Raw genomic sequence first — 22,467 nt, 5'->3', positions numbered from 1 at the left:
GATAAAAACCATCCCTGAAGATAAAAAAACACACCGCAGCAAGTCAAAAGTAGGCTATTCCAACCAGTGAAAAGCAAAAATGTTTTTTAATCAATGCAGATGACTCCCCGCCTTTGTAATAAAAAAAACAAAACTCTCCACTAATGAGTAAATAATAAAAAAAAGCACAATTATCAATGCACACAGCATGACACCCCCTGCCACCCTCATTTTTTTTAAACATACAGTGATGGGCTCCTTTGAGATTTAGGTGAAAGTGACGAACTGAGTGCAAATAGAGGTCAAAAATAGTCAGTATCTCGGAAATTGCTTTAAAACACGCACACTCGACACATTCCATGCACTGTGCGGTTCCACGTGGTTGCTTAGATTTCATGTATTGTGTACTGCTGATGGAGAAGGTCAAGACAGAGAGGCGCAGCCACAAAATATTTAACGTTTTTACATTTATTCGAATTCCACGCAGATTAATTTAATTAAAGATTCCAGATGTGCAGGTTGTAACATATCGTACAATATATCACAATACTTACCTTGGGATAACATATACCATACAACGTATGACATGAAACATAGGATGACATGTTATTATATGTAACAACACTTCTTGCTGGTGGTCCTACACACCACGGTCATCCGGACTCATCATCAACTGAATTCTCTCTGATTCGTTTTTCTCGTTAACGAACTTGCGTGTTAAATGTCCCTTGGTAATGTGTGGCATACTGGCTGAGGAGTATGTTATCTTTCCGCATGCAGCCTATTTCCGAGAGCACCTGCTCCAGTCCGGGCTTCCCTTCCCGAAGAGATGTGAATGAAAAGTGCGCCTCAGAACGGTGCTCATAATAAAGCTTTAAGCAGTCTCTCTCCAGGCGCGCGGCTTCAGTGCCAGGGGTTTTTAACCTGCTGTGACTGTGGCAAGAGCCGGGGTTTATCACTCCCAGCTCCTCTGTTTCACCTTCCCTGGTCAGTCAGTGTGTCTGTCTCCTCTCCGAGAGATCTGTCTGGCTGACCTCCCTCCTCCAGGTACCGTGCCGTCTCTGAAGCTCGTCATCCCTCTGAGGCACCTTTACTGACTCCGCTCTGTGGCGTTTCGAGCTTTTCACCAAAAGTCCCCTTATTTAGAGTGGTCTGGTCCTTCGCCCACACTGACTGCAAGTGCTCGAACCGGCAACACCACAAAGCGGCGGGAGGGAGGGGGCTGGAAGCCCTGCTGCCGCTTCCCTGGCGCACGTGTGCGGCTGAGGCTGAGGTGGATGTCAGGCATCAACAAAGGAGGGAATGAATGGAGCGAGTGGCGGAGGCAGGGCAGGGAGAGGCAGCTGCCGCGCTGCCATTGGCCGCCGCCTTGCTGTTTAAAGATAAGTGCTTGGAGCATCTTTTCTAAACTCGGGCAAGCAGAGAGGATTACTCCAGAGGAGCGCCAAATCCCACTCTTGTCTCGCGCTCAACAAGCACCGAGCGCAGGGGCTCGCGACATCCGCTCTGACAGCCGCAATGGACGGCACACTTTTCGAAATCATTATTGACGAATTTGACGCCAATTGCAGCCTTTTAGACGCACTGCAAGATGCTTTTTTAGAGAACACCCCATTCTCCTTTCTGAGCTTGAATGGTAAGAAGGGAAGTCCACTCGTGCAATAGGGCTGTATTGTGTGTTCTTTTTCAGTTTACCGTCTGCAGCACTAACCTCTCTCTATGTTTGTGTGTCTTTCAAGGTTCCTATTGCAATGCCACCACTGACCAAATAGGCACCTGCTGGCCCAGGAGTGGAGCTGGGGAACTCGTTGAAAGGCCCTGCCCGGAGTATTTCAATGGGATCCGCTACAACAGTACCAGTAAGTGCCACCTTGAAATGTAAATGTAAATGTGCAGATATTTATATAGCGCAAATCACCAACCGGTCTCTAAGCGCTTGCTTAGGGAACCCGTCCTGGTATTCCCCTGTGAGATAACCCAGCAGGGCATCCACAAGGTGAAAGCCAGGCATCCCGCTGCGAGGGGCCATTGTGGAGATTAAGCAAGCTATTGCCCAGAGTCACAGAGTGTGAACCCATGAATTGAGTATGCACTGGAGCGAGAATTATCGAGTCCATGGACAATTTATGGACTCAAGACCCAGCCGAACCTTTACTCACACCTGTTTACAAACTCAAAACTACAAATACGTTCTAAAAAATGGGAACACACCTGCGTCCAATTGAATGTTTAGAGCATGTTTTGAATCTGATAAAGGGTAATTTGTAAGTCTAACACGATTATACTACAAGAACACAAATCACTACTAGTAGTTTACATGCAATAGGGATATACACATCATAGTTGAATTAGCAGTCATTGACAGTGCTTTCACTTTTATGAGCATCGTCAGGTTAGGAGCTCTCATTTCAAATCTAAGCAAACCATTACAATCTTAGAAAAAATGTGTCCTTTAATATCATTTTTGATGCTGTGGAAACAGACTGCGCTATGATATTAAATTAAAGCACTTTGTAAAAAAGAAAATGTTAAAATGTGGAGCTTCTATAGGTGATTAACAGTAGCTTGTTGATATACATAAATTATTCTTATAGCATCTAAAGTACCTTTAAGGTTTGTTTTCAGTGCAGACAATTTTTCTGTCGTACAATCCGTAGAAAATACAAAAAAACACGCTTGACAGATGAACATTGATACGAATAAATGCATGCTGTTTGCTTTCCTCTGTGAGAACGTGTTCATTTTTTTCAAGATATGCACGAAATCAATTTACTTAACGAAGTTTTCGGCAGTCGGAACAGCAGGCACTGAACACTTTGCTTTGGTGTGGGTGTTTGCGTGCGTGTGTGAGGTGTACGTGTGTATTTGTAAATTATGTTTCTATATGTGTGAGAGTTAGTGTGATATGTGTGTAATTGATTAATGGGAGTGTACATATAGCTTCAGTTCGAGTTGGGGTTGAGGACTTCAGAGCTCCTCCATACTTCTCTCAAAGACGTCTCTGAGACATATGTTGACTTTATTATACATTAGTTGTTCCAGCAGTTTATTTCACCTCACCTGTTGCTGAAAGGCCAGGCATTTCAGGCCATTGACTCCCTAGCGGCCAGAAGGATGTTTCTTGTTCAGCCAGGTTGTTTTCCTGGTGTGCAGTAGTGGAAACTCATCTAGGTATGTCCCTTCAGTCATTCGTTTTTAATATGCAATAGTCAGGCAGCACAAGAAATAACCTGGCCACATCATATGCAATTCACAGTTCCTTCATCTGTAATTGTAAATCAGCGGTGGGCGCTTTCAGAGTTTCAAGAGGGGGTCCTTTCAGAGAAAGCCTGGGGGTTGCACTGTGTCATTTTCTTGACTGCTGTGTTTGCTTTCTGCAGGCACTGGGTTTTACTCAGGTTCTATGGAAACAAGCCTGCAAATATTCCATGTCTCCCTTTGCACAGCGGTCCCTCTGTGCATCATCATCCTAAAACAGCAGGAACCCCAACTTAGCCTCAGAGTTCAGTTGCAGATATTCTTGCCAAAGCCGTCCTTCATTTGAAGTTCATTTGTCCTATATGATTCAATTATTTACATTAGAATCAGGAAACCTGATTTCTAATCCTAGCTTCTGCAGCTGACTAGGATGTGTAATCCTTGGCATGTCTCTTTACTACTTATGCCTCAGTTGCCTTATTTTCCAACTCTGGGAATAATTGTTAAGGGTGGGCGTAGTTCGCGAAGTAGCACTTCGCGAAGCTACGCAAAGTGAAGTTCGCACTACGCGAGCTACGCGTAGCACTTCGCGAACTGCGAAGTAACATGTTCGCACTGTGCAAGATGTTGTTTTCAATGATTGCACAGTGCGGACAAGTAACCGGCACTGTGCAATCATTGAAAATGGCATCTTGCACAGTGCGAGCTTTAGTTTTCTGCTGCTCGAGTAGATTTTTACTCGAGCTGCAGCTTTCTCAACGCGAACTGGTAGTTTCTCATCGCGAGCGGTCGCGAGCATACGCGACCCCTCGCAATGAGAAACCTGACCTTCTCGCGTTGGGAATCTCGCCGGGAGGTTTATTTTCCATGCTCGCGATCGCGAACAAGGAAAAAGTCTCGCCAGGATGTCATTTTGCTTGCTCGCGGTCGCCAACTTGACGTTGAGGACCGCGAGCAAGCAAAAAATGACCGCAGCACTACGCAACACTACGCTACGCGTGTTCGCACTGTGCTACGTGCAGTTCGCGTAGCGCGAAGTAGCGCGAACTTCGCAAACTACGCGAGCGTAGCGTAGTGCTTCGCCCAGGCCTAATAATTGTAAACAGAAAGAGGACCAGCATGATCACTTAATTAAAAGAGTCACAGGGGGTTTAGCCTGAAGTTGTGCAGTGGTGATTCCAAGGGATGGCAGTGACCCCTGTATTCCTTGTGGTACACAGGGCTCCCCAAATTCACCCCACCCCTCGTCAATGCCCCATTGGCCTGTTCCACAGTCCTGGCAGAGGGGCAGGTACACAGTTTATGGTAAGGAATGAAATCACATTTCGGGGTGCTACAACTTAATTCCCTCTTGGCTTCATTACGAGAAAGTGGGGGTGTTAATCCTGCACCCTAGAAGTCAACAATCCCAGGGACACCATTAACTCTGGCGGTGGGGATTTACCAGTGATTCTGTATTCACCTTTAGAATTTCCCTAGAAATTACCAGGGACATCTGAAGTTCTGGGATTCGACTGTGCTGGTAATTCCTCATTCTCCCCTACAGTCTCCTCTGGGTAAACTTCAGAGGTCAGTCAAATCTCCATGCACCTCATAATTCCAATGAGTCGGGCAGCAAGTGTACTGACCCCATCGGAAAATACAGGTCTTTCATAAAGTGCCATTGCGAGATTGCACTACTATTATCTCCTCACTAGAATTTGATTTGAACTGTTGTGTTAATATGATTTGTACATAAATATGTTAAGTGTCCTAAACTTTGGAAGTCAAATCGCCAGTTATTGTTTTTTTTATTGTGCAAAATAGCACGTGGGCTGTGTTTCCCCCTGTTTACATAGGTAACAAGGAGCAGGGCATAATTTGTCAGCTTTCATTTTTTCCACCACAGTTTGAATATCTGATTATTTCAAATATTACTAATTTCTTAATGGTATGGTCTTGGCTACATAATTACCAAAGCGAGCAATTATACAATTAACCTCAGCAAATGCAGCCATTTTGAAAATTATTAAATACAAAATAGTTGCCAGAAAAAACAAGTTTTCACAAGTTTGTGCCACTTGTAGCACTGTTCAATAAACGAGCAAAGCTCCATCCCTGAAAACTTTAGTGCAGCTAAAAATTAACAATACATCAGATTTATAAAACATATTAAGCATCCTTGAGTCATGGAGTACAAAAATACCCTTAAAAACTCATCTCCTACTTTTCTGTACTAAATCTACTTATATTGATTCAACTAACCATAGCGGCCAAACATAGATAATTAGAAAGGGCACGTTTCACAAAGATTTTGCTGTAAATAATTGTGACTTACCCTTGCAATAATCCTGATTTACTAATAAATTTAAGGAATATGCCAAGAATATGTAGTAAGCCAGGAGTACTACTAGAGTAACCTACTTTTTCAGAACCTGTCGCAATGTGTTTTTTTACCTAGAAATACATTTTAGAAACATAAAGTGGCATATCCTTATTTTAGCTTCATTATACTGTTTTCAGCGACTGTGCATGTCAATGTAAATACTGCGGATTAATGTATTGTGCACATTACAGTTTCATAAATAATATGGTCACTTCTAAGCAATGAGATTGGTAGATTTGCATATCAGTTCACTTTCCCCCAACTTGCTGGCTTCTCATCTGAAATGAGGAAATTGCTCTCAACTGGCAAGATTTATGAACGTGTTTGCAAATGTGAGCGAAATTTACATGTAAAAAAGCAATCAATACATAGAAATTGCCCAGTCTTTATTCACAGAATGAGGGTCAGCTGACATTTCCAACTGCAGATCAGATTTACTCCTGTGGAATAGCTTCCGTTTGGAATTTTTTTTGGTAGGACTAATAGGATTAATTTTCCAAACCAGGGTGGAAATAAGTTGGCATTCATGGGTGGTTGACTACCAAAAAGTACGTGAATACACCAGTATCATCAGTTAGGAATACCCATAAATATTTCACTTGATGTTTCCCACCGTTAAATGCTACTCAAGTGAAAAATACTTTTAAATTCCTCTCAAGGGTGGAAAAGGAATGGGTATACCCCAATGTTTCATGGAGGTCTGGGAAGATAGGTTTTCCCACTGGGAATATATTTTTTCTGCGGAAGATAAAAACAAAATGTAAAAAGTGAGTGTTTGCATGTGAGTTCATGTAGATTTCAGTGAATTGTCCAACACATATGGACTACATTGGGATATGCATGGTGGGCCATGATCATGCATGGAAATCTAGAATTTGTGTTGGTTTCCACCGCCAAATTTGTTTGGAGTCTGTGAATCCCAGAAAAAGCATAAATGACCTCAAATCAAGTGTGCAAGTGGTTGAAGCTTAGACATATGTGTTTTCAGTGAATTAGGTACGGTAGGCATATGTGTGCACCTTTAGCTGATCTTCTGTGGCAGATGTATTGACTGAATTCTGGAATGGTGTCACCCGTGGTGTGTGCTTTTGTATCACACCGGCACTCTGATACCATTGCTGGAGTCCTAACAAAGTGTTGTGGCGTAATGTCTATGAGGAGGCAGGGACAGCCATCAGCAGTTGGGAGGAAGGAAAGCCTCTGTGCCACCTCCTTCAGTTCTGATACCATAGAACTGGAGGCCTCCATCTTTATCAGACGTATGTTAAAAGCTCCCATGTCCTTAGTCAGCCTTGCAGTGGCTTCTGGGTAATTCACAGAGGGCAAGCAGGCATAGAATGAAAGCGAGCCAGAAGGGGCCCTGGAGTTGAGATTAGCTGACAGGGCAGAACCCTGAATAGGGCAATAAAAAGACACCACAAAATGATCCGGTGTTATAGTTCATGTATTATAGTGGTCTCCATCAGTGAAATATGTGTTAAAGTTTGTGTTAAAGTTTCTAACCATAGGAGAATCTGTTTTAGGATGTTTAGAATGGGATAAGGGAATAAACATGAATACAGAATAGGAAAATCCGTCACAGAGAATCCCTCAAACTTAAATCATTAGAGCTATTGTTTATACATTTTATACCAATAAGGTGAATATCTAATTTCCTCTTATTGTACTATGGTAGGGTAAGAGTAGATAATGATGTGGGAGATATTGTATAATTAGTTTGCCCTTTTTGGCATTTTGCATAGATACTGTAATATCAACTTTTAATAATAATCAGATGATAATGCCCATAGGCAAATAATTGTTGGGATAGGAGATAGACTGGTGAAAGTGTGCAATAAAATCTCTTAACAATTGGGAAGGATTATGTTTTCAATAAGTGATTAAACATTTGCTCGTTCCAGTACACAATAAGAATGTTGAGTGGAAACAAGATATTATTCTGACCTCAGCAGTAACCTTGTAGGCTTAAGAAATAACAACTCATTTTGTGTCAAATTCTGAAAGCTATATAATGGAATGAAAAACCCTCACCGCTGATCTAAAGTTCCGGACCTTCATTTCAATCAAAGAATAACAGACAAGAAACAAAAACACACTACTGGTCAAAAGATAAACCAATTATATAAACTCCAGGATTAACAGAACATTGTAAGGAAATAGGACAGTAATTTCAAGTAAACGCAATAGAGCACAAAGCAATATAACCTGATGGCCTGTGCTACTTTAATATTGCAGGATGATTTGTAGCTATTAAGTAGAATATATTTGAACTATATTACAGTGGACTTAAATTTAAAATGAGTTGGTTTAGTTAAAGTAAATAACACAATCCCCCCCAAACCTATTGTATCAGTACAATAAGAAGATTTGAAAAATCATATTTTAATGTTTTGATTTGATCTTCCAACAGGTGTTGGGTTGGGACTGTTGCACAAAAAAGTAATAAACCTGCACTTGCAAAATTAGGCTTCTGCAAAATACATATTTGTGTCTTTTCCCAAATCAAAAAGCATTGCATGAGTCTGTTTGGAAAGCATAACAGCTCTGTCTTCCCCGTACACTCTTTGGAAAAGCACAGTACTTTTTTGGTTGGCATTTAGACATTGCAAAATTGTGCACATGGCACACTTGTGAATTGTTGCAATGCAGTGCCTCTGTGCAATGGGACGTTTTCCTTTTAATTTCTTGTCTACATGGAAACAGTTTTCCATTGGACACTTCCCTTAGTATACATCCAAAAGAAGTTTGTAAGTGTTCTTTTCACATCACCACAATGGTAAGGAATTTACTTCTGCTCACCCAGAAGTGAATTTCCAACTGCTTTTAGGGTGGGAAATGGAACATCTGCTTTCGAACCATTGCACGGGCTTTACTTCCACTGGGTGGTATGTGATCGTGGTGTAATATTCGAAAGGATTATAATGATTTTGCACCTGAAAAATCACATTTTGTATATCCCTTGTATCTGAACATCCAGCCTTTTTTGCATGTAAATCCATGGTCACTTGTGAAATCGAAATCTTAGAGGCTGATACCAAAAGTTTTTTTTCTGTAATAAATTGTATATTGTTCCGGGCATAATTGTAACCTAATTTTGAATTTCAAGGAGTAAGACATACTTTCTCAGGGGAAAAAACCGTAGTAAATTAAGTCCTTAAGGTTGCTCTTCATTGCCTTTAAAATACATATCTGAATGTCACTATTTTCGCTAGGATCCTCAAATGTATTACAATATGTTGCTGTCCAGTCTTACCCTTGTTTCATGGATTAGAATCTATATTAACAATCCTCACACTTCGCAAAACAAATAGTCTTACTCCAAACTGTATGCCTTATTTCTATTACACCACAAAGGAAATTTCACAGACACTAAATCTGTTCACCAAAAACTTTCCTTAAAGTGGTAGATTCTATTGTAAACTATCTTACATCACACAAAAAGACATGTTTTAGGGAATATTCAACCACATTGACAAGAAACTGATCATCTCCAGCCGAGAACACCTTTCTCGTGGTGAGTATAACATTCATGAGGATACAGGAAGGAAAAAACTCTGAAACAAATCGTTTCAGGAAGTGCACTTGAGGTTTAGAACTCCATAACTCCATAACTCCAGCCATCTGGAAAATTCTTTATTATGAGACAGACAATTCTTTAAACGACCTTTTACTCTTTAGTGCTGTCTTCCAGAATGAGAACTGCTCTTCAAAATATTTTCCCCAAAGTAGGTTATAAACTGGTGGACTTCATTCATTGATATCCGCTGTAGGTTTTAAAGGGTTGCTTGGTTGCTCACATTCACTGCCCCTATTTCACTCGCACTACCTAATTGGTATGTTATACTATGTGGTGGAATGTTATGTTATGTTATATCATATTATATTGAGTTTGTAATCCGTGTACAAAAGCCTGAATCTAATTTCCTTATTGCAGTCAAGGTGTGACATCTCTAGCCATCTGTAATTATGAAATGATATAGCTGCTCAACTTTAATAAATTATTATAGCTGAGCTATGAAGTCTTAGTGCTACTTTCCAGAGTAAGCAGACAATGTGAAAGGCAGCTCACAGAGCACATTAAACAGTTCAAACAATTCTTTTTTCATTCTCCTTATCTGTTTTTGTCAAATGATCAGTGATCAGCAGAAAGAAGATGTTTATGGCAACCTTTGTCGTTTTGTTTATTGTTTGCCTGCTAAAGGTCATTTGTGGACTGCATGTTTCTGTACATTCTAAGCCACAGCACTGCTTAATTCTGACTAATATTAAACTGATACTAATATATTTTTTGCCACAAATTACTTCATGCTTTTTGAGGTGTTTAATTTCACAGTACAGCTTCTGTTCTTATTTGTCATGTCTGCAAACATGCTATCTCTTTTGTACGAAAAAACCACACATCAAGGATCTCATTATGAGCTTGGTGGTCCCGTGGAACACTGTATCGGTGATGGTAGTCCGAGCGTGGTGAGCTCTGTGATCCGACCACAGTAATATGATTTGGGTGGATCAGCTTTGCAAAGACTGCCACTGGACTGCCGTGATGACCAGCAGACCGCCGACCGCTGGGTTTGCAATCAGGGAAAGGCAGCCGCCGTAGGGCAGGGGAGTTTCACTGCCTTTCGTATTATGAGTTGTCTGTTCCACAACCAGACCATGGCAGTCTGACTGCCTGCTTCAAGGTGGCGGTGACAAAGGATTTGGGTGCGTACTTACCCCTTTCTTCTTCCCCCAGGCAGATTCCAATGTGGATACCTTTATGCAGGTCCCATCTTCACAGCAGGATCTTCACCCCAAGAATTACGACCGTGTCTGTGGCGATCTTCAGGTGAATCCTTTTTGCACCATATACCCATTGCCAGGAGAGCTCACATATGGGCCAAATCCCTGTAACGTTTATATGGTATTGTCCCACAAAAATCATGCATATGTGTGCATCTGACACATATCCAGTTGAAATGCACTCACAGGCATATTTGGCAACAGTATTCACCAGCTTTGCAAGATCCCGCTTCCACACTGCAGACCTCGTGGTTGACTCATAATACAGTGGTCTTTGGACTGCCAGAGCCCTGGGCTGCTGGCAGGGGCGGAAGTGGTCCTATGATAGTGGGAACACTGAACTCGTAAGAAGGACCTAGGTATTTAAGCTGTTTGGGGAATGGGTAATGGTGTGACCATGTGTTATAAGAAATGACATTCCCTATGCAGTATGTTACAATATATTGCAAGTCACCTCAGAAGTCTATAACCGTGAAAATGAACTCTGCCTTCAGGCTTGTTCCTCTATATGATCAAAGAAAGAACTCCTCAGTGACTTGCCGTATCTTTCTAATGTACAACAGTGGACATTTTATCCCTGTTATGTTATATATTTTACTGTGTGTACAAAACTGTTCCTTTGTGAAACACTCTACCAGCCATTTTGCCTGGTTCAAGTGAAATATAACCACTAAATAATTAATTCCCATACCAGCATCATTATCTAATCACACAGAAGAGCAAATATACTACAGCTACTACAGCTCCTACAAATAAGTCAAAACTACATTTCTCCTTCTGCTGTTGATTGCCATTTGGTAGTTTCTTTCACTGCAGCAACTCTATTAGACATCGGCAACCTACTTCCTCTCTCTTTCATGCTTCCCTGAGCGTGCCCTTCTTCTCCTCATGGAGTTCAAAAAGGCCTAAAAGCAGCATTACTGCATTATTAATATATACTACATTAAAATCATGTAGTTATCCTCTTCTCTTCTAAGATTGTCATTTTTAGGTTGAGCATTCAAGACCTCTTGTATATACTTTAGTATATACTTATATGTATATGTACTTTGTGGGCTCTGGAGATCAGCCCTAGGACTTGTCTGCTTCCGCTCAGGGACTTTTTTCTGTTCAACTGACTCTATTTAACTGTCTTGATAGAAAACAACCAGCAGAGGTCAGTACAATACCAGAACCAATTTTGCATTCTCTAGATTCCAGTCTATAGAAATTGTCTTCCATGAGCACCCGTAGACAATATTTTTCTCAAATCTTTTATTTTCAGTGATATGACCACCGAAGGCCCTGATTTTATATTAAAAACAGAGCTTTGGACTATACCATTTCCCGCTGAAAGTCAATATTTCTCTCCATGTGTTCCCATACCTGGCGTGTCACACAGTTTGGCGTTTACTTTCCCTCCGTGTTAAAGAACAGCAGATGTTTCAGCACCCAAGCTAATGTGCTGCATAGCTAAATACATATAAGGTCCTCAAAGTGAGACCGATTTCATTGCAAATGCTTGTTTCTTGGTGTATTTACCCTCTATTAATCCACCACATTTAAAAGGGAAATTAAGCTACTAAAGCTCAGAATTTCGCCATTGATCACTGTACATAATACCCAGTGAATCCAATTCTTACAAATCCCTGTTTTGTACGTCATAAAATATGTTTGTTTTATTTTGTAAAAAAAAGTTTATCCAAGATTCATTTTTACATTCAAGCCTTTTCCCAAATGTGGTTAAATGGGCAGAATTAAAGTTAAAATCACACTCCAAGTTTAGACCATATCAATATCATGGCACTTTTGACAGTGTAATCTTTAGGTGCAGACATGGTTTTTATCAAAGCTGAATGCAGATTACATTGCAGTAATTACAGGAAACTGCTTTTGACATTCGGGAGACCAATTTATTTTCCAGACAGTGCTGAGCGGAGGTTGTCAGGGTATATTTGTGTACCGTTTGTTCAATATTTGTATCCGTATCTTGAGCGGCTACTTGACTTAATGTAGTGCAATTGCCTGGTGATTAGTATCTATTCAGTCATGTATTACTATTTGTGGACAATTCAGTTCTGGTTAAAGACATGTGGTTGGACTGGGTCAGTTTTTGGCAGCATTGGAAACATTTTGTGAACAGAAAGAAATATTAGTGACTTTATATACAATCAGAAACATTATGTTTTGGTTCTAGTGGGTCACCAGAGCTCATAGGTTACAACATGGGAGACCAGTTTTACCACCCTGCCACGTGAGGTACCATAGTTGAGAAAAACATAATGATCCTGACAGACCAGGTTTTGGCCTTTGACATGAATGTAAATGCAAGGCTGTGGTTTCATCTTTGCCTGAAACCAAATTGTGGCGTTTTCTAGCTTAAATTCATTTGATTAGCACACCTGTGACTGAATAAATGCAAACCTCGATTTCAGGGCCTGGTGTCCACTCACCAATAAGATCACCTTAAGATCAGACACCTTTGATATTACTCCCAGGAAGAATGTCTGAACCATCCAATTTACCTAGAGTTCTTTTTACTCAAGTGACTCTTAGACCAAATCCACCACATATAGGTGTGAAGTATTTGTAAACTACATGTTTTAGTGCCATACCAAAACTCCTTGATTATATAAATTAATTTCATCAGCATATGCTTAAATATTTTCTAAGTGTCCATCTTTGAACCCAGCAGTGGTCATCTTGCTACTCCTGTGGGCACGTCGGAACTCAAGTACATCACTGTTAATAAACCTCTGATGATACAACTCTCCAACCCATGCAATACTGGATCAGCCCCTTACAAAGATACTTTAAGAGAACTCCTCACTTCGGACAGCGTCCTGTTTCTTAGGTGGTTTGCTTATCTGTCCAGTATTCTTACAGGGAGTAGCCTTGAGACTTGTTGAACTTTCTATGTTGTGAGTAGTTCAGCTACTAAAAGGAAAGCTGCTGGCCTTCCTTGGCATGGGTCAGTACGATGATTCATGAGGAGATGAACAGTAGATTAGTGTTGCAAATACACTATACTAACAATTCATCTTCATATAACTCTTTAGGATCGGTCTAAGTACTCAAAACGTTTTTCTATCTCAGCATTAGGAAGTGTGTACATCCATTCTGTTTGTGCGCATTACATTTGTAGGGAACAACACAGTTGTCTTTGAAGTATGTTTGTGTTGATACTCCTGATGAGATACTGTCCAATTTATGTTTTTGTGTGCTTTTAGAAAAGGCAGAAATCCAAATGGTTAATTAATTAATAAATTAATTAATTAACTGAGTTGCAGCTTTGTAAACTAGGGCTAGATGAAACAGGCCACAGAATTCTTTAAAATAAAATCCAAGTTACCAGTTCAGATATCTAATTGTCCAAAATTGTTCGCAGTTAGAGCTCACTTTTTTGTATATCCGAAACATTCTTATTAAAATTATGTGCAGTGATTTCATCAACCAGGTAATTTCAAGCTTTGAACGTTTAATGCAGCCCCACACACAATGTGCACAGAAGGCAATCTAACCTCATCCATATCCACAGAATGTAAATATTTATATATCGGTTTTGCCCTTTTTTTTTTAAGAAGGCTTCAATCTTTATGCGGGATATTTTATTTTGCAACATTTATTAAGATACCACGGCCTCTTGTGCTGGTGGTATGAAGCGCTGGTGCCTAGCGTGGCATTTTAGGGTGCGTGTAATTTGGACACTGTTCCAAGTTTGAACTCTCAGAGAATGGGTGATCATGCACTATTTAGTCACAGTTTCCCTGTCTTGAGGTGTGGTATGTCACATATCAAACAGTCTGGCTGCACAGATTGTGACAGGGATTGTGTTAAGATTCCACTCGCTGTGGTACGTCATCACATTGTGTGGAAGGTCTTCGTGTCACTAAATGACAACAGATTGCCTGGTGAAAACTGTGTTGGCAAAAACGCATGGGATTGCAATTTGCTGCCAAGTTGGATTCACATCATCCTTTCTTTATTTTTGCCACATTCCTGTCCTTACTGTGTGAGGGTGAGCACAACCAATAGTCCAGATAGCCCCTTCACCTAGCTAATGCTTAGTTGAATTATATCTGTAAAGACACACACACACACAAGCACGCACACTCAAACACACACACACACGCACACGCAAACACACACACACAGCCCACCCATCTCTGTTGCATGGTTATGCTTCTCTGCCTGATAGAGGTTCCTTGTAAAATAGAGCCCTCCCCTTCCAGGAGCTGCTGCAACAAAAGTTATGAGTTCTGATTTGTCTGGTAGAATGATTATATTTACACTTAGCGTTGGGAAGGAGATAGGAGCAATTTGTTGTGCGATTTCAAGCTCTTTGAGGGCAGGGGATATGAGAGTTGGGACACCAGCCATTGTTTGACTGGTGATTTGCAAAAGGCTAATGTGATTTCACAGCAGGAATAGTGTGCTACGGTCTGATGCTACAGGGGCCAGCAGAATGGCTCATCCATTCCAAAAAGAGGGAATGACAGTTGAATGCTGGTGTCTGCTCTTCAGTGTTTGTGATTGCCTGGCTTGTTGCAGTAATCTCTGAAATCCGAGGAGACAGCAATTCAAACGTTGATGGCCTGGTAACATTGAGATCCGTGCACTCACTGATAAGGCGCTTATTGTCTCGTGATGCCGCGTCCAATCAAATGATGTTGGAAAAGCTGCTTCCTGTCCCTATTCGTGAAGGAACCAATTTGCCTTAAAACAATGCCTGATTGGCTATGTTGGAATGAGACTTTTCTGATTAGTCATGTTATATTATGTGATGGTGATTTGTTTAGGGCACTAATCACCCGAGAGGGTATCCAGGCGCTTTGGCAAGGTGTGTGGTTCCAATGTGCTTATATGAAGAGTCAGGTCTTCAACTTCTTGCGGACCTCAAGAAGAGAGAAGGAGGCTGATGTTTTGAGGGAGTTTGATCCTTGTCTTGGGTGCGATGTAGGAGAATGAGCGACCTCCAGTTTGGCTTTTGCAGACACAGGGAGTATGTGCGAGTGGGAGTGAGGGAGAGCATAGGTGTCTGTCGGGCTAGTGACAGTGTATGCAGCTGTTCATGTATTCTGGTCCTGATGACTATTTAGAGGTATGTGCAATTGGGGTACTATGCTTATGCAAAACGTGTCAAATAGTGGGAATATTTCACAAACATCATGAGATTTGCAAAGTTTAATTTTTTAATATTTCCAGAAGCAAAGTGCACTAAAGAAATTGGTCACAGAAATACTCCACAACCCACAACGTCCACATTTCATGAAATTCCAAAATTGTGATAATCCCTTAAATATGATCATCAAATAACAATTTGGCACACCCTTATACCTCCATGAATAACTTTAATAATGTTTCCAAAATGTTTGAACGCAGATGTGGTTGTTAGTGCAATGTGTTCACAAACCTTTATGCAGTTTTTACTGCACACTGCAGAATGTATATAGCAGAAATATATAAAGACGTTTATGTATACCTAGATTAGGTTCCTTTTCGTTTCTTATTTCTAAATACCTTTTCAGTTTAGAATACCGTAGAGGAAAACACATTTATAAAACATTTGTAATTGTTTAGGTTTCTTGAAAAGTGCGGTTACTTTTTTTGCACATGGCAGAGGTCTTACTGAAATATTGTAGTGACTTTCACCCCTGCATACGGTTGTGCATTATGCTGATATTATGTGAATAGCCCAAATTAAGGATGTGGTTTATTTAATTTGTCCACTGAATTGTGTTAGCAGCACATCTCCTTCTCACGGTAATTGATTTCTCATGTTGCGCCTTTATGCTCAGCTGGTATCAATGAATACATAATAATAGCTGTGATTTATTGGTGGCGTTTTATGCTGACGTTAAATCTCTGTATCTCAGAGGTCCTGCATTGTGCTGCATAAATTGCAGTGAACCAACAATCATGAACAGATAAGCTGGCTTGCAAGTTTCAGGAAATCGCCTGTCCAGTACAAATACAATTTCATGGCATAGAATTCGATTTACAGTTTCATGCCTCCATGCGAGATATTAACGCAATATAGAAAAGTTAAAAGGGGTGCTGCCTCCTCTTTCTAATTAAACAAAGACCCTAAATGCATACTCCGACGGGCTCATTCAATTATTTAGAAGAGCGTTTGATTCAAATACCTTTCAAGCAGGTTCTAGGCTACCGTTTGTGCAGCAGGTGCAGTGGCACCGGGCCCCACGTCCCTTATGGACCAATCGAACCTGCCCCAACAGCAGTCAAAGAGGCCATTTTTCTTGTTTGTGCCAGGACCCATTGGCATCCTTGCTTCGCTCCTCTTTCAAAACATAAAACAGTGAAGAGAGATGATTACAAAAATTGTCAAAGTCAGTAGGTGTGGCATTTGCAAAAATGAAAAGTGCAATTGGTGTCTCAGTATTGGCAAATAGACATTTCACAGCTAGAGCCAGGATCGTTAACATTATAAGCTGCGATACAGAAGTAGAATTTAGATTGATAGTGCTACGAGTTGAAGCGATGAACACTGAGGGGGATAGTCACAAGAACATGTGCTAAACATCTCCAAAAAATGTTAACACAACTTTACACATCGCAGCCTATCACAGGAAAATAACCCAGTTTCAACGTGGAATTCACAACACGGCGGTACCATGCGATAGTCCGCAGAAAACAAGGCCAATGTCCGTGATACAACCACCTCGATGGAGATAAAAACTCAAACCACAACACAAAAAAAGTGCGTTGAGCCCATCCGCAATGAGAAAAGCAGGGATAAGCATCGCCAGGCCCGCGACACACACACGGCAGGCGGGAATAAGCACAACAAAAGCCTGAAAAAAAAAGACAAACCAAACAGAAAACAACAGCCAAGCACAATGGAGGCAACCCGAGCCAGTGTACAACCCCACAAGCCCCATTGCCAACAAAACATTGTACATGGCAGGCCATCTTGGACAAGGCGGAGGATAATGGAAGAAAACCAGAACATCCGGAATGATGCGAAACGCACAAACAAGCAGAAACACGGGACATGGTAGCGTCCACTGGCCACTACACTCCATGCACCAGCAGTTGATCTCCACATGGCCATTTCCGTGGTTTGCACTCCGTGGTCTGTCCGGCACCTCCACGCCCCACCTGGCATTGGGTAGGTTCACATTCCTTAGCCACTTGCCGCTCTCGCACATGCCTGCTCCATGCCTCTCCTCACATCCTGGAATTATGTGTCTGTGGTGCCATGCCGTGGCTGGGTTGTGGGCATGGCAAGGCCGGATTCCCAATGGAGTCGTGTCTGGTCGGTTGGCATATTGTGTGTCATGTTGAATGTAATTGTGCTGCATGCCCATTGGCAGTGTCGTGAGTTGCATGACTGTGGGCTGAAGGTGTGTGGGTGTTTATTTTGGACTTACCAACAGGCACTGCATTTCCATGTGTGCCATCCTGGGAGCGCTGGGTGATGATGGACTGTCGGGAGATGTGAGTTTCATGCACTCTGCCTGGGGAGTTGGCCACGACATTGTTGAGGAGTCCCGGGCGGTCCACTATTGCCTGCACATTCATGGTATGCGTGTGCTTTCTGTTGTGGTAGTTGTGTGCAGTGTGGGCAGGGGACGCGAGGGGTACATGTGTGCAGTTGATTGTCCCTGACACGTGAGGGAATCCAACTGTATCGTAGGGGCCTTGCTTGGTCTCCAGCTGATCCTGTGCAGTGTGGGTGACGTGGGGGTGCTGGGGTACCAGGATGATGTTGGCATCCAGGACAGGTGTGATGACCTTGTATGGGGATGGCTGTGTGACTCCTCCGACTCTGACAGTTGTGAGTTGGATGGTACCAGAGGCCGGCATATGCTGCGCAGCCGGCAGCTTTGTCTGCGTAGGGATGTTGGTTGTCCGCTGGGTTGTTCCCGTCAGCAGGTGGGGGATGTGGGTCAGGATGCGGGGGATGGTTGTCCTTTGGGGCCTGTAGTGGGCAATGTCCTCCTCTGGCATTGGGTCTGAGTGGCAGGTGCGTTTCAGGTGGGTCCGTTGTCTTTGTGTACGCTGCCTCTGTGGTTTTCCCGTGGAAGGAGCGGGAGAGGTCCTAGGGGTGGTGGCGGGCCTGGGGTGGTTGCGGTGGGTGTTGTGGTCCTCATGTGTATCCACGTTGCATGATCATTGTCTCCATGGCATCTGTGGGTCTTCCAGTGTGGCTCTTGGCTGGGCTCCCTTTTGTGCTGCAGGTAGTCATCCTGCTAAACACCAGCAAATGTCAGGTGTTAATTCCCTGCTGCTACCGCGGTTTATCGCCTGTTTTTGGTTTGCATTGCAGATCTGGCAGTTCATTGTAAAAGTGGTGTGGTGTTTTTTTCCTGTGTTTTTGCAAGGGAACGCCTACTCTGCATCTCATTAGGGTTAGTTGGTGGTGTCCACCGTGGAGATAAAATTTGGGGCAGTTATCGCGGGAATACCGCCGATGTCTGCAGTTTGCACCGGCTTGTGAATGGGGTGTTAAATCTATCTCCACTTTTGATGCGTTAAGGTGGACATAAATCGGAGATAAGTACTGGTGAATATACCCCTGAGAGCCTTAATTAGAACATGGTGATAGTGATAAAGTGGATGTAAATGGAATTTGAGCGCCGTTCAGTGGTTGTGCAGATTTAAAAGCAGAGCACAAAGTGCTCTCGCGCATGAGTGTTTTCAATCTTAAAATCCTAGCAGGATTTTAGTTGGTGATCATTTGAATCGAATGTCAAGAAATGGTAGCAATAATGGACCAAAACGGGGCTTCAATATAACTTACCTGCATTATTCCCATTTTTTCCTTAATGTAAAAAATTGTGCACATCACCTTGAAACCATCTCGTGCAAATGTTAATTACTGACAGTTTTTCCAACCGGTTTTGGCACTGGAGATTTTCAAAATAATGTTAGACTTGAATAATATAAGTCAAGGGTGGGTAAGTGCCACCTATCTCCCTCCTAAGATCACAAGTACACTGACTAGAGATTTAGGGCCACATGTATCAAACACTTTTTGCGTTCGCAAATGGGCCGATTCTGAGAATCTGAGAATGCAAAAAATGCTTTAGACATGTAACAATCCCTAGTTCATGATTCGGTAACCTACTACCAAATCGCAAAATGGGTTTGCGTTTCAGTACTTTGAAGGGCCGAGTTTAGGGCGTCCCTTCCAAATACCGAATCATAACAGTAGGTATGAATGTTTTGTGACCGTGAATGCGGTCGCAAAACATTCGCATTTCACCACCGACTTCAAGTAGGTGGAAACCCATTCTCAAATAGGAAGGGGTCTTGGGAATGGTAGCAAAAATGTTTTTTCAGAGAAGAAAACTTTTCATTTTTCTCCTTTAAATGCAACCAATATTCCTTTAATGAGAAAGGGCTGCAGTAAGGATTTTTTTTTGCTTTGTTTAAAAGCACTCATGGACAAGGTGTCTGCTGACCCCAGCAGGCCACCATCCTCGTGATTTTAGCGATTCCTTGGGGGTCGCAAATTGTGACCTACCTCATTAATATTCATGAGGTAGATCATTTGCGACCCCCTAGGACTCGCAGAAAGTTTTCAACACACTTTCATATATGACCTTTTGGGATTTCCTAATTGCAAATCGCAAGGATTCCCAATTAGGGAATTGCAAAACAGTTCTTACATACATCTGGCCCAAAAACTGTTAAGCAAGGGCCCTCATGCCGTATTTCAGAGGTCTTCAAACATGTTTTGCTTTGGCAAATCACTTAAACTCCCTGTGCCTAAATATGAGTGTGACTTAGTGCAGTTTAACTGGTGCTCATGTAAAGCACTCCAATACCATCTAGTTAAGTCCGCTCTATATAAAACTGCACAAAAAATGAAACAAAATTGCAGAAGCCTAGCTTATACTGTGTGCAATACTGTTTAAAATGCTAACTTACACATTCGCAGTGCTTTATGTCGCAGGCTGGGACTTCCTATTGCTATAAATTCATAAGTCACTATTCCACTATGGACCAACTAGGATTCAATCATCTGCCTTTCTGGGTTGTGTGGTGGAGGCACGCATGGCTAAACCAGGTGTGCGTCTACCCTGCAGCCTGAATCACAAATGCATCTTAACCATGCATTCCTTTGCCATGCAAGCCTTTACCACGCAAGTTCGTGGTAAAGGCATGAATGGTAAAGGGGGTATGCATGACTATGGTCGCCACTACTCTGAGCCCCCTCCTCTGTCCTAAGCTACAAACCCCCACCTGACCCCCTTGCCCTGAGGCCCAAAACCTTCCTTGAAAACTACCCATTACCCTCCCCTTCCCTGACCCCTAAAACCCTAACCTTTAACATACACTACTCCAACCCCACCCGCGCTGTTCCTAAAACTACCCCAACCACTTCTACTGCCCTTAAGCCTAAAACCCTAACTACTAATTAAAAAAACTACCTGAGCCATAAATACGACCCCGCCCTCCGCTAAGCTATAAAAATTACCTTGACTATCCATTGACCTCCCCCTGCCCTGAGGCCTCAAACCCTGCCCCATAACATTTACTGCTCCTACCATTGATACCTTTTCTGTAGCTCATAGTGAATACTAAATGTGAGAGCTATAGAAACATCAAACAAAACAAGTAATAGACCAGAAAACACTGCTCCCCATAATTTGGTTGTTGACAGCGCCTCAGACTCCTTATCCCACTTCATCTGCACCTGCTGCAATAATGATATCTGAGGCCCTGAGAAGCAAGCTATCATCTCATCTTGCCTTACCATCACGCCAATCTTGCAACAGGCTCTCTGTCACTTTCAAGGAAAAAGAGCTCCACATGTTGTCCCCTTTTTTCTGCAAGGGTGCCCTATTACTGTATAGGAAAATAAACCCCTGATTCCCCTTTTTTAAAAAAAATTAGACAGTTAAAATTGTAATTAGGGCTCCCGGTTTTCCGTTTAAACGGATTTTTACATATAAATACAGACGGAAATCTATTCTTCCGTTGTCTGTATTTATATTTAGAAACAGCAAAATACTAGTAAATTTTGCTGCGCTGCCGTGCTTCTGCCCAGAGTTGCCACGCCCCTGTTCCTTTTCTTGCTGCCCCAGCCCTTCTTTTGAATTTGTTATCTCCAGGGCTCCGCTGCTCGAGTGAGCTCTGCACCAGCCCGTCGCTATTTCGCAAGGTAAGTGTATTTCTGTGGCCTCAGGGTACAGATTAATGGCGGCCTCACAGCAACCCAGCACACTAACCCTCGAATGACGCTCCTGACACTGTCTGTCCCACTGCAGCCTCGGACTCTGGCTCCGGCCCCCCACGCCGTATGTACCGGCAGCACCAGTGGGGATCGTATCGTTTTTTTTGTTTGTTTAGAACAGCAATTAACAATCATTGATGTGACGGATTAGGATAACTGCAGCTCAGGGATTGTGCATTGTATTCTGCGAGCTGTGCTATCAAATAGTCCAGATGATACGTTTAATAGTTGTGTTCGTCTGGCCCTTAAAATGACGCTCAGTCCACATCCTGCCTGTTGTGTTCACCATTACTACCTGATCATTAACATGCATGGCTATTAATGCTTCCTCAGACACTGGGCGTCCAGAGTTCGGGAAATGCACAGGGCCGCTTTGCCATGGAAATACAAGACAGCAGGATTAAGAAAAGACAATTCCATGACCTTTAATTCACCAGAGTGAACTAATGATCAGATGTTTCCGAGGGGACGTGCTAGTTGATATTTTTAGAGCTTTTGTTCTGTTCGTTAAAAGTCCAGAGGCCTTGTTTGGTGGTATATTGGTTGTGCAACGCACCTGTGAACCGACACTTCGTGTGGGATATTGTCCCACCAAAAAGGGGCTTAAAAGCTCGAAATTACATCAGAAAATAGTAAGCAACATTGAACGCTGGTTGCCACCGGCAGTACTTTTGTCTTTTTTAATGTCAGACAATTTGCCCACAGAAGAAAGGAATGCATGGGCACCAACAGTACAAGGTTTTCAAAAGGCAAAGGGTAGCCATAGCCAGATGGTTGCAGTGCAAGCTTCAGTAACACAGACAAAACAAATGCAGCAGCGCTTTTACCCTCAAACCCCCCCAAAACTTCCCTCTTTCATTTAATCACATGGCGAATTATATTCACTGTTTGAAGTCATGTCTGAAGTGTTGTATAAATGATTGAATAGTTGGATGGTCAGTCGATACATGGTGAA

General features: G+C 42.2%; 1 protein-coding gene across 2 annotated transcripts in view; it reads left to right on the top strand.

The window, feature by feature from the left end:
• CRHR2 (corticotropin releasing hormone receptor 2) overlaps positions 1-22,467 on the top strand; it is a 1,438,337-nt gene that overhangs the window by 547,803 nt on the left and 868,067 nt on the right. The window contains exons 1-2 of one of the 2 annotated variants that reach the window (XM_085628879.1): positions 1,407-1,615; positions 1,719-1,838. In XM_085628879.1, coding sequence (XP_085485005.1) covers positions 1,498-1,615; positions 1,719-1,838 — 238 coding nt within the window. In that variant the 5' untranslated portion in view covers positions 1,407-1,497. Of the gene's footprint in view, positions 1-1,406; positions 1,616-1,718; positions 1,839-22,467 lie in introns of those variants that run through there. The other variant, XM_085628878.1, reaches the window with a different exon arrangement.

The sequence above is a fragment of the Triturus cristatus genome, chromosome 10, assembly GCF_964204655.1.
Source record: "Triturus cristatus chromosome 10, aTriCri1.1, whole genome shotgun sequence".
NCBI classification, from domain to species: Eukaryota; Metazoa; Chordata; class Amphibia; order Caudata; family Salamandridae; genus Triturus; species Triturus cristatus.
The sequence above is the reverse complement of the archived record's forward strand: the minus strand, read 5'-3'. Positions and strand labels throughout refer to the sequence as shown.